Source organism: Dromiciops gliroides, chromosome 3, assembly GCF_019393635.1.
Source record: "Dromiciops gliroides isolate mDroGli1 chromosome 3, mDroGli1.pri, whole genome shotgun sequence".
Lineage (NCBI taxonomy): Eukaryota > Metazoa > Chordata > Mammalia > Microbiotheria > Microbiotheriidae > Dromiciops > Dromiciops gliroides.
The window spans coordinates 566,197,662-566,211,278 of NC_057863.1; the positions used below are offsets into that span (position 1 = coordinate 566,197,662).

General features: G+C 38.7%; 1 protein-coding gene across 2 annotated transcripts in view; it reads right to left on the reverse strand.

Annotated features, from left to right (window-relative positions):
- Window positions 1–13,617, reverse strand: part of RUBCNL (rubicon like autophagy enhancer) — a 45,713-nt gene that overhangs the window by 12,218 nt on the left and 19,878 nt on the right. For both annotated transcript variants that reach the window (XM_043996001.1, XM_043996000.1), the window contains exons 3-9: window positions 12,033–12,115; window positions 10,739–10,949; window positions 6,726–6,827; window positions 5,029–5,089; window positions 4,296–4,416; window positions 3,521–3,666; window positions 1,204–1,268 (exon numbers count right to left, since the gene is read on the reverse strand). In XM_043996001.1, coding sequence (XP_043851936.1) covers window positions 1,204–1,268; window positions 3,521–3,666; window positions 4,296–4,416; window positions 5,029–5,089; window positions 6,726–6,827; window positions 10,739–10,949; window positions 12,033–12,115 — 789 coding nt within the window. The remainder of the gene's footprint in view (window positions 1–1,203; window positions 1,269–3,520; window positions 3,667–4,295; window positions 4,417–5,028; window positions 5,090–6,725; window positions 6,828–10,738; window positions 10,950–12,032; window positions 12,116–13,617) is intronic.

A 13,617-nucleotide genomic window follows, 5' to 3' on the forward strand; every position in this document is an offset into this window, starting at 1 on the left:
TTAAATTCCAACTACTACCCCACCCTACCCACCATCGTCCTCTTGGGTTGTCTTTTTCCTTGCCTGAGGATAGAACCTACTTTTCCAAGCAATGCCCATGCACCAGACCCCTAAGAAAACTTTAGCGACTTGCATCTCATTTCTTCAGGTCAGACTAAGTGACTGGTTAGCTAATGTGATCAATTAATTAACTATGGTGACATTAGGGCATCATGCCCACATCCTACCACCTAAGCCAGATTTGACTCTGCCACTTATTATGTGGAGCTTGGAAATTACTCTAGGTCTCAAATTTGCTCATCTGTAATATGAGGACGCTGAAACATATAATCTCTAAAAGTATCTCTCAGCTAAAAATCCTATGGTCTCTATAGGGATCTTAAATGTCAAGGCAATAACACTCAAATGGTGGGAATGTCAGATCCAACAAGACAAGTACTAGGGGGATTGGAAGCTATTTTGTGCTCATCCTTTCATATATGCCACAGAGGCAGTTGCCTACTAAAATAGCTAATATTGCTTAATAGCTAACATTTATATAGCATTTATTATGGGCCAGGAACTATGATAAGGACTTTACAATTATTATCTCAGTTGGACCTCACAACAACTCTGGGAGGGAGTTGCAATTATTATCCCCATTTTACAGTTGAGGAAACTGAAGCAAACAGGTGAAGTGACTTGCCCAGAGTCACATAGCAACTTAAGTATCTGAGGACAGATTCGAACTCAAGTCTTCCTGACTCCAGGCCCAGTGTTCTAAGCACTGTGCCACCTAACTGCCCCAAGCCTTAAGGTAGGCATAGTCCTTAGCATGAAAATGCTGCCAGGCTTATTTTTTACATATGTGAATGATATCAAGAGGGGCAAATGTGCATAAATCACTAAGTAAGTACTGTGTCTACTAGACTTGGGGGATAGAGGGAAAAGAAGAAAAAAGAGCTCCCTTAGAAAATTTTTACTCATGAGTTCAAATCTGGCCTCAGACACTTGACATTTACTAGCTGTTCAGTGACCCTGGGCAAGTCACTTAACTCCAACTGCCTCACCAAAAAAAAAATATATATATATATATATATATATATTACTCAAAAACCAGTATTTGTTATATTAAAAAAACATTCCCGGAGAACCTCAACCGCAGCTTATTGTTGTTATTCACAATTAATTTTGAACAAATCAGTTATGCTGAACTAGACTTACTCTGTTCTATTGGTGTTCCACAGCCAGCGCAGGCAAAGTTTTGGGCAGAGACCACAAAATCCCTCCTGTGACAGAGAACGAGAATAGTTAAATTCAAAGAGAATGGGTAGGGATAGAATAAAAGTGACTGTTTTCATGGTTTAGGGTGATTTGGTCTTTAGAAGAAGAAATAATGAAGAGATTGGATTTAGTAAAGGCACTTATATGTCCTGGCCGAAATTTGAAACATTGTTCCCACTGTATATACCTGACCACCAATGACCAGAGACTTTCTGAAACAGCTGCAACTGGACTTATCACAGAAATAAATACCTGTAGAGCCCAGAGACCAGACTCTGCCAACATTGAAAATGTTTGCCTTTATAAGAAGTAATATTACAAATTTTCCAACACCCTGGGGAGAAGTCAGTATGATTCGATTATGAAACTACGATAGATCTTCTTTAAGGAACTTCTCAAGATAAAAAGGAATAAAAGCAGAAGTATGAAATAAGGCTCATCATGCAGTGACTACATTCTAAGGGACCTTAGAAACAACACGCATGCACACACATACACAAAAGTTATGCATATGAAATATTTACCCAAAGATACTCAATGGGACAAAAAGTCAGAACTAACCAAAATTTCCAGGCAGGGAAGGATCATTGTGTTTTATTGAGCTGTGTCCGACAGAGCTCTGGGGTGTTATAAAGCTTATTGAAGGCTAGGGTTCAATTACTGGCAGAAATGACCCCCATAAAAATATGGTGCCCTTTCATAGCCCTATGCCCCTCCCCTTCCCATAGAAAAACTTTATCTTTGGATCCTAGAGATAGCCATTCATTCTTCAAATAAGGTTCATTAATTCACCCTACACACGAATTACCTCAGAAACCATCTAGAGCCTCTTCATAGAATCTCAGAGTTGGAAAAGGGAGCCTCAGAAGCCATCTAGTCCAACACATTCTTTTTCTTTTTTTCTTTTTTTTTTTCCCCGTGGGGCAGTGAGGGTTAAGTGACTTGCCCAGGGTCACCCAGCTAGTAAGTGTCAAGTGTCTGAGACCAAATTTGAACTCAGGTGTTCCTGAATCCAGGGCCGGTGCTTTATCCACTGCGCCACCTAGCTGCCCCTCTGACACATTCTTAAAAAAGGAGTTCCCTCTCTGACATAATTGAGAGGTGGTCATCCAATTTTTACTTAAAGACCTCAGGTGAGAGAGAATCCAGTACCTCTAAAAGAAGCCCATGCCATATTTGCATAGGTCCAATTGCTAGGAAGTTTTTCCCCAAATTATTCACAAATTAGCCTCTTTCAAACTTCCACCCGGTGCTCCTAGTTCTGCCTTCTGGAGTCAAGCAGAATGTCTTTCTTATACATGAGAGTCCTTCAAACACCTGTAAGGGGCTAAAATTCTAGCTATACTGTCTAAAATATCTAATGAGTAGTCACCATTAAATTAGAAGCTTTAGCAAGAGCTTAGACTTTTAAGCATTTATTAAGGAGAATAAGAATTTGGTGAAGAGAGAGAGAAAGGCCTAGATTCAGCTATCTATCTCGGGGAGCTACAATTCTGCTGCTCCACTCCCCACAAGAGTCCTCGTGAAAGAGCGAGAACCACCCCTTTTTTACCCCACAAGCCTCCTATGAAAACTGGAATGTCCTGTCCCCACACACACAGCTCCAAGCTAATTGGCTGATAGCTTTGATCGACAGTACCCATGAGCAAACGTCACTTCCTGACGCCAAGAACCTGACCACATGGCTTGCCCTCAGATGCCTTCTCCTCATGGTGGAGCTTTCCTACAGTAACTCTCCAGCAGGTGGCATCATTCCAATCATTACACACCCAAACACAGTTCTTATTCACCTTCCTCCCCTCCCTAAAAGTCTTTTCTTCCCCAAGCTATTTCCCTTTTCCTTCACCATGCTGGTACAACTTCTCCTGGATATTCTCTGTTTTATCATTTTCCTTCCTAAAAATGGGGCACTGAGAACCAAACATGACCCAATACAGTCTAGCCATGGTAGGGTACAAAAGGACTAGAATGAGCCTGATCAAGGTTAAATATTTTCAATTTCTTCATATGAATGCTCCAAAACTAAGTAAAGATTAATGTGGCAAAGAAAACTTTCATTTTTCTGTCCATTTGGAAATCAAAACTCTCATGATAACAGGGCAGCAACAAGCCTTTTCGGCTTTAAAAAAAAAAAAAAACCTAAACACTTCAATGTCTCTTTTTGGTGGTATTAGTTTCCAACTATCTCCAACTTGCTAAATATTGGTTGGTGAAAATGCAAGAAGAGTTAAGAGGTCAATATAGCAACTCAACTTACTTGAGTGGTGGATGAATATTAAATATTATTTCAAATCTAGGTGGAGCCCATTCTTTAGTCCCCCTAATTCTGGACTTAAACTTTATATCCTCGACTACATCCAAACTGGACTGAAAATCTTTTCGAAGACTGTCTTCATTTACAGCCTGGGAAACAGAAGAGAGAGACTTGAGTATCAACTTAAATTACAGTGTAGCAAGAAATTTAGGATTAGCTACAAATGGAAAAACACTTTACAAATTGGCAAAAATTCATTATCTATTTTCCTGACAAAAATATTTTGCCTTTGGGGAAAAAAGTGGTGTTAGTAATCATTTATTAAATGGTTACTATGTACCAGGAGCTATGCTAGGCTCTGGACAAAGACAAAAGTGAACAACCTCAAATATATCTAAAGTTCCCTGCAAAGTTTCCCCTTAAATGGAGTGGGCCAAGTGCCTAAATTCTTCCCTCCTCCCATGAGTCTATTACAGCTTGAAATTCTCCTTTTTTGGTATTTTTAGTCATTTTCACTTGATATACTTTTTTTTTTTGGGTGGGGCAATGAGGGTTAAGTGACTTGCCCAGGGTCACACAGCTAGTAAGTATCAAGTGTCTGATGTTGGATTTGAACTCAGGTCTTCCTGAATCCAGGGCTGGTGCTTTATCCACTGAGCCACCTAGCTGCCCCTCTTGATATACTTTTATAAAAAAAAAAACAAAAAACAAAGCAGTCAGGTAAAGATATTAGGAAGCTTTCAAGGAAAAGTCCACTTATTTTGGCCCAGATACTTACCATTGACCCATCTGCCTGGAGAGAGCCTGACAGGTGTGCCAACTTATAGTGTCTGCAGAAAGCTCGATATAGGTCCTTCGCTATCAGTTCAGCTGTGTTGAAGCCTGGTTCATCAATGCATCTGAAAGTCAGATAAATAAAGATCCAAACTATATTAATTTTCTAAGTATGACCACCAGATCAAGAATCCAGAGCTGGATGGGACCTTTGTGATCATCTAGGATACCCCTTCTCATTTTCCAGATAGGGAAACTAAGGTCAAGAATTTTTAAGTTAGTTGTCCAAAGTCATACAAGAGATTAATGGCAGAGACAATATTTGAACTCAGTTCCTCTGATTCCAACTTCTTCATTCCTTTCACTGTTCTGTGCTGCCTCTCTGACCTTCCCCACTGCTAGATATATTGGCTTCCTCCCAATTCTCCAGGTTCCTTTGTTATCCCTCCCATATTTGTCAAGGAAGCAGAAGTGAAAAAAGACAGTGTATCAACAGAAGGAAAGTTGCTATGACGTGTTTTAGCGTAAGTTGGCCATGGCTGCTGTTTATCATGAAATTTCTCCATTCCCTGAATTAGAAACCATATACTGGGGTACCTCACCTAAGGCAGAATCCCCATTTTCCCACCCAGCTGAACTCAGCCCATGTTATTGAAGGCTGAAGATTCAGGTTTCCCTTTCCAATGAAAACCCTGGTAATGCCCCATGACCAGTGGACCCAAAGGTAAGGGAGTTACCTTTTGTTCAAGTCCTGGAAACATCCACAAGTTTCCATGATTTTATCAAAGTCTTCAAGTTCTTTAGGAAGACAAGGGAAAAAAACCATAAAATTCATGCAATCACAGACCACATTAAAGGGATGTCAAGTTAACTTCCTCAGACTTTATACTGGGAATTGACGCTCTACAATTAAAGAAGTCAAATCATTCTACATTCCTGGATGTCTCTAAATTCCTTTTTTTAAAATAAAAGTAGAGATAACTCCCCGGACAGTGTTTTAAAAAACAACTCCACAAAAGATAGTCACTTCAGTACCTGCAAGATGCCTATATCTATATGACTATATATGTATGTATAGATATACATATACATATATGCATAGAAGTATACATGAGCATATAGACACATATGGGTATGTGGATATATGGATATATGTGTATGCAAAGCTAATATGCATGCATATGAAATATATGCAAATATAAGTATATGTACATACACACATACCTATGCACATACATATACACACAGGATGAGGCTTTTAAAAATTTTGGAATTATACAAAGAAAGTGACTGAAATGCCCATAAACCATTGACCCAATGCTAGGCATGTATGCCCAAGGAAGCCAATGGTAAAAAGAAAAGGCTCCATGTACACTGAAATAATTATAGCAGCCCTTTTTGTGTTAGCAAAAAACTGGAAACAAGTAGATGCTCATCATTTAGGGAATGGCTAAATAAATTAGCATGAATGCTATGGAATATTATTGTGCTTCAAGAAATAATGAATATGATGAATACAGAGGAAGCCTGGAAAAGCTTATATGAATTTATGTGAAATGAAATTAAGCAGAAACTGGGAAAAACAAAATATACAACTACAACAATGTATCTGGAAAGAGCCACCATCAAACAAGTGAAAAGGAATGCTTTTTCTTCTTCCTCGTTTTTCAACTATTTTCCAAAAACATTCTTTGTTATAAAGGATAGCTCTCTTGGACGGGGTAGAGGGAGGAATTAAGAGGGAAATTAAAGTGACATAAAAACAAAAGATATCAACAAAATCTATTTTTAAGAAATAAATTATAACTACCAAGCTTGGCCCCAGAGAAGAGATACGATAATACATCTTCTTCCCTTCTTTGCAGAGGTCGGAGACTATGTGTATGCAAGATGGCATATGTCTGATCTGGTGATTAGATGTGCTAATTAGGGCACTGGGGAAGGAGCTCTCTCTCTTTTTTTAATTGTTATAAGAATAGCTCTCTGGGAGATAGGGGAATGGCTATATTGGGAAATGGTAGTGATGTGAAAATAATAGATATCAATAACAATTTAATAAAAAAGGAAAGTGTTTTTTTAATCCACAACTGAAACTTTGTCATAATTATTGTGATGCCACATACAGAAAGGAAGTGTCAGTGAACAAAATGAAATTATTTCTTCTGCACTGATCACTAAAACATATATCTACTTTTCCTTGCCCTTTCCACAAGTAACAATAATATCCACAAAGACAAAGTATCAAAATCATAGAAAATTTCAGAGCTGGAAGAGACCTAACCATCTAATGTAAACCCCTCACTTCACAGATGAGAAAACTGAGGCAGGGAAGCAAACCAATTTACCCAACATCACATAGCCAGTTAGAACAATGGTCCCCTGATCTTTCCCCAAACACATTGGCACAAACATCATATGAATTATCAGCTCTTACCCACAATGACAAAATCATCAGAGTCACATTCACAGAGCTCCTTCAGGCTGTTTTGATGAATAGATGTTTCAGCTACTGGGTTTACTTGTAATGCAGAACAACCTAGAAAGGGAAAAAAAAGGTTTTTATTAAAGTTTAAGTGGGGAAACAAGAATTGACACTTCTCTGTACTCTCAACAAAACAGAAATAAGTAAGAGAATAGATTTTATTTAAGTAGTATTTTGTTTTAAAAAAAAAAGCCTATGGCTTTAGGTCTATCTTAGGCCTATGTATTCAATAAGCATGTCTTGGCTAGCTACAGAAAGATGGGTCAGACACAAAGGTAGGAAGATGAATAAGGCACAATCAATGACGTTCAAGGTACTTATAGTGTAGCAAGGGAGATAAAGCATGGACCAAAGAAGTATGCTACGTGGCCGGAATGTGCACCATTCCCTATGATAAATGAAAAGAACCACAAAAGTTTTGAGGAGATAAAAAAATCACTTTTATGGAGGTTGGGTAAAGTCAGAAACACTTGGTGGAGAAAGCAGCATCTGAGTCGGGCCTTCAAGGACAATGAAGATTTCAACAGGTGAATAAGGGGGTAAAACAGAAAACACTTCAGGAGAAGGGCACTGCTTAACCAAAAGGTTCACAGATGGGCAACTTCCAGGCCTGTTCAGAAAATAGATAGTAATCTAATTTTTAAAACTAGAATATCCTGAAGGGTAAGCTGAAACCAGATTGGGGGCAATCAGGGATGCTAAACTTTTTCACCTAGAATTGGGGTTGGAGATAGAGAAGCTAGGTCATGAGGTGGATAGAGTATTAGACCTGGAGTCAAGAAGACCTGAGTTCAAAGTGACCTTAGATTCTTATTAGCTGTGTGATGTGAGACAAGACACCACCTCTGTCTACCTCAGTTTTCTCATCTGTAAAATGGTGATGAGTTGTTGTGAGGATCAAATGAAATAATTTTTTGTAATGTACTTCACAAACCTTAAAGTACCACATAAATGCAAGCTATTATTATTATTTCTTTTCAAGTATCACTATTTAATTATTAAAATAATATGGTCAATGAGATTGAAATCATGTTTTTGTCAATCTTAATTTGGCAGAAACATGAAGAATAGACTTCTGGATAGGAAAAACTAGAGGCTGGGACAGAAATCAGAAGACTCGTAGAATAATCCAGGCAAAAATTAAATAGCACTGGGTACAAAATGAGAATAGTCAGATTATAAAAGAAGAAATTAATTTGGTACATTGTAAAGAAAGAATTAAGAAAATCTGATGACTGGTTGAATACAGACAGAGGGAAAAGGAAAGGGAGGAAGTAAAGATGATTGTGAGGTTTTGAGCCTGACTGACTGGAAGAAAGGGTGAACAATTAAAAAACAGTGAAGTCAGAAGGAGAGGGAAGTTTGGGACAAGAATCAGATAAATTTGGCCCTTGACGTGTTGAATCTGACTGAGGTGGCTAAAGGATAACTGGGTGGAGATTATTCTTTGTACTTATATCCTCAGTGCCTAACACAGAGATGAATAACAAATACATGTCACTTTACGGATGGAATGATAGAATGAAGATATGGACTTCATTCCTTACTGACATTTATTAGTTATGTGACCATATTCAAGTCACTTAAGAGCTCTGAGCCTCAGTTTCTCCATATATAAAATGAGGCTGATTCCTGTAGTAACTACCTTTTAAGGTTGTTGTAAGGCTTACAGAAGAGGGATAGATCCTGGACCTACCATTTCAATAGTAAAGGGAATTCTTATATGAAGAAACTCGCCCTACTGATGCAGGCAGTCACCTTCTCTACAACTTAGTTACCTGGAACTCTGGGAGGTTAAATGACTTTCCCAGCCAGAGTCACAAAGCTAGGATATGACAAAAGTAGGATCTGAACTCAGGACTTCCTGGCTCTGAGACCATCTCTCTATCCACTACATCATGCTGCCTCTCTTAAATAAGATATTGTACAGAAAGAACTTTGAAATTGTTTAAGGACCATGTAAATATGAGTTGTTAGTATAATTAATAATAATAAATGTTATTATTGATCCCCTATTGTCCCCCCTATTGATCCCCTAAAGCTTAGGGGAAAAGATTGAGGCTATACAGTTTGAGGAATAATCAACAAAGAAGTGATGATTGAGGCTATGGTAATAGAGGAGATTGCCAAGGAAGAGAGCAATAATAATATAGTAATAATTATCGAAATAAATGTAATAATAACTTATAATTTGAACATGCAACTAAATGGCACAGCAATAAAGTGTCAGGCCTGGACTCAGGAAGAGTCATCTTCCTGAATTCAAATCTGGCCTTAGACACTTACTAGCAGTGTGACCCTGGGCAAGTCACAACCCTGATTGCCTCCATTTCCTCATCTGTAAAATGAAATGGAAAATACAATGACAAACCATGCCAGTATCTCTGCAAGAAAATCCCAGGGACACAAATGAAATGACCTAATAACAAGAACAACAAAATCAACAGGAAAGCTGACTTTGGATATTCCAAATGTGTGAATATATAATCAACTGCTAACTGGGAATAACAGATTCCATCCCCCAAACGATTTCTATCTTGATAGGAACAGAGGTCCTGGGAGTTAATGTTAATATATATCACTTGCTGATACTTTCTGTTTAGTTTACCGTGGGTTTATTCCTATTAAAGAGTTTATCATGATATATTCTAGAGTGGGAAGTTAAACAATGAAGCACACAGCAGGGAATGAGGAGAGGCGTTTTTCCTAGTGGAATCATAAAAAACCCAAATGGATTAATCCACCTCAAGGTGAACTGATCTACATATTCTTGGATTAAAGAGAGTAGACTGGTCACCCACAACAAGGGCAGAGCTAACTAGAAAGAGGTGACCAGTTCTCTAAAAGTCAGAGAGCCATTAGCAATTATTCGAATGCCCTTTGGTATCAGGTAGTACTCAGCACAGCTTGGGATGAGAAAGTTGCCCACAGCCTCACAGTTGAAATGGTCTAGGTACTGATTAAAGCACAGTCTAGTTTGAATGCTAAGGTACACAAAGCATTTTCCTCACAACAATTATATGATGTAGGAGGGAACAATATTATCCGCATTTAACAGATGCAGATGATGAAACGAAATCTACAGATATCATGTAACATAGAGCTAGGGTCAAAATCTGGATTTGCATGTTATCATCATTCTTATTATTAATAGTTGATATATGTATGGGGCTGTAGGATTTGTAAAGTGTTGTTACATAGATTATTTCATTTGATCCTCACACAAACCCTGGGAAGTAAGTGTCATTTGATAGAGGAGGAAACTGAGGTTTAAAGAGCTTAAGTGATTTTCCCATGGTGCTTGTTCAGAGTTTGTGTCAGAAGCAGGAAGTGAACCTAGTTCTCTCCTGCCTGAATCCAGAGCTGTTTCCACTGTGCCCCATTGCCTGGCACATCTAAAGGTACTTAATAAATGCTTGTTGACTGACTGCTTCTAAAGACAGCTGGGGATAAATCTTTGAGGAATAACTATGTTTACAGGATTAAGGGAAGAAAAGGAGTCAGTGAGGACAGAAAAGGAAAGTAAGAGAGGTAATAGGAGAAAAGAATTAAGAGGAAGGGGTGAGCAGTTTAAAAATGCTGCAGAAAAGTGAAAGATGGGCATGTAGAAAAAAGCCACTGTTTGAAAGATTGGGTTGTTACTGGTAATTTTTTTTTTTGAGGCAAACAGGGTTAAGTAGCTTGCCCAGAGTCACAGAGCCAGTAGGTGTCTGAGGCCAGATTTGAACTCATGGCATCCTGACTCCAGGGCCAGTTGCTGTATCCACTGAAGTTACTGGTAATTTTCAAAAGTATCGTTTCAGTACACTGACATGTACAAAAGCCAGCTGTCAAAGGGTTAAGAAACAAATAAATGTTAAAGAAGCACGTGCGGTCGGCTCTTCTGAGAAATTTTATACCATGGGTTTAAAAATATATTGCAGGAAGAACAAGTCATTAAAGGCTCCCACAGTCTGCCAACTTGCCTTCATAGCCACTGTCAGATGAAGTAGCAGATGAAGAATTTTGCTTCCCAGGTATATAAAAGCCCCTCTCAAAGTCACCTTGATCACTTCCAAGGGAGCCACTCATTTCCAAACCTTCCCAGATCTCTCCTTGCTGCTGATTCAGGAGGTTGTACTTCATTGTTTCCATTGCAGATATGATAATATCTGCAACATAAAAGTGGGCATTCTCCTGCAGAAAAGCACATAAGAGTTTAAATACTCCCAACTTAACCACATGTGTTAATTCAAGAAGAGATAGCCTTAAAAAAAATCCAAGTAGGTATATTTAACTAGGGGGAGGAAATTGAATAAAGCTCTAAGCTTATTCAAAATAAGTCTCTTACTATAGTTCTTTTCTGATGCTACATCCTGGGCAGAGAGGCAATACTGGATTGCCAAAGGCTAACATCAGAACCCAGGGTCTGCAGAGGCTTTGTTCACAGTCCCACTGAAGGACTGGATCTGTTGTCCGAGTCCAGCCTACCTAAATTTTGAGAAGCTCATCATCAGAGATTTGGCCTGTAAGGGGCTAAAATTCTAGCTATGATGTCTAAAATCTAATGAGTGGTCGCCTTAAATTAGAAAACATACAGCACGAATCTTTAAGCATTAAGTATTAATTAAAGTATATTGGGGTTATTAAAGAGAAATATGTGGATAAAGTATCCCTATTCTGCCTGTCCCTGCTGCCCAAGTCCGGATGCGAAAAGCCGAGATCCTCCCCCTTCTCCCAGAAGCCCCCTGTCCAACAGGAAGCTGGGCAGTCCTTGCACACAGCTCCAAGCTAATTGGCTGGTAACTTTGATTGACACAACTAACAGGTGGTAACTTCCAAATGCTGAGTCACAGGTGGATGCCAAGTCACATGCTTTCTCCTCATGGCAGAGATTCCCTGTAATATCTTTCTCAGCATGTTGGTAGCGCTCTAATTCTCACAGGCCAGAGAATTATGTCTGAGCAGTTGTTGGTGGTGGAGCAGAGATAGAAGATGAGGTGGAAGTTCGGAAGGACATAGAAATTTGTGAAAATTGTCTTCTAAGGCATGGATAGTAATCTACATCAATTACCCATACCCATAGTGATGTACCTATGAATCAACAACCTTCAAAACATTCAATTATTCAGCTGAGGCATTGACCATGGAGTTTAAAAACACAGTGTTTAAGGACTAGATGAGTGGATGTATATGACCCAAAATCAGTGTAAGGCAGAGTAATAGAGTCTAAAGGAATCTAAAAAATCATGTTTAACAAAAGATGGAGATTCTTTTCACCTTTTCTACATCGGCAGGAAGCATCAATGTTTCTGGTGAGAAGCTATTCAGAGGAAGGACTTTTCTGCTGGCTGGGATGGTACCTGCCAACATAAAATTAGAAACACCTGTTTAGATTTTCGCAGGGAGTGGTTTAAAGACATTGTTAAACTAGCCTGATTTGGAATCAGTTTTGCAATTTGCAGTTCAGCAAAACCAACCAACACATATGTGTGGCAGTCTATGTAATATTTGAAAGTCATACGCCCTCACTTCTGCAGAGGGGAGGGAAGTGTATTTTCTCAGCTCCAGAGACAACGTTGGTTTAAAAAATATCCTTTTCTTGACTTCTACTGATTACAAAACTGCTTTAACACGGAAAGGGAGCCATATATAGCTTCTCTCTGACCTAAAACAAGGAAAACCTGGAGAAAATGCATTCTGTTGACTCCAGCATTCTGTTCCTGACACTAAAAGCTTTAGGAACTAAAATTACAATTATGAGTAATGTCAGTGGCCACAAATGTAACACACTGTTTTACATCTATCATGTGATTTCCCAAGCTGGCTGGACTTAAGTAAGCATTTTAAGCTCTTCAATAAGAGATCTATGATTTTCATGTGAAAACCATTTACTTGGGGGCCCAAGGCCAGGAAAGAGGAGATAAGAGAACAGGAACCAATTACATGAAGGCAGAGTTCACTCAGTGCAGACCGAATGATGCCCTTTGTCCATTATTCTGCCATTCTGAAGATACAAAAGAGATGTAAGCAGAGGCACAGAAATTATTAAACTCAACTACATCATTAGTAAGGAAACAGGAGTTAGGTATTTTGTAGCTTCTCCTGGTTTTTCAATAGAAATTTGGTTCTCTTGGCATAGTAATACAATACCCTAGTTGTTGGGGATGTGTATTGCTCTTTTTGTCTCCTCAACTCACCATCACCCAAGTAAGAAGGAAGTTCCTATAGCTATCATGGGATATGGAACAGAAAGTTAAAGTCATTTGTTTCATGTCTTCAAATCTCTAGCAGGCAAAAAAGAAAACAGAAAATTCCCAAGCCTGGTCGTTATACACCTCCATCCCAGAGAAGGATTTACAGCAGAAAGGAGTTGGGAGATTATCTTAAAACACTTGGAGAGGGGTTAATATGGAACTTTAGCAAAGATCCTTGGGCCTTTGTTGGACTTGGAAAGCTCTAGCATCTGCTTCTCAGTTGAGGGAAACTGAGACAGAAACTTCTCAATTGAAGGGAAAGTGAACTGCTACAGGTTGATTTAAAAATCACACAATGAAATTTGAGGTCATCCTTTCAATGGAAAAAGAAGGAACCTCAGAGGTCACCTAATAAGTGGTAGGGTCAGTATTCAAATTTGAAGCCAAGTCCAGCATTCCAAGTTCAGTGCTATTTGTAAACCACTGCAGGTTTTATAAGTTTGACAGATTGAAAGAAAGTATTACTTCCATTTCATAGTCTATAAGTGAGGGAAGGGGCCTCTTCCCTTCCTTTCCTTCTTTCTCTTATAAAGTGATAGGTTTGCATTCTCATTAGAAAGCAATCATCTCTAAATAAATAAATATCAATCATCTGATGACCACCAAAT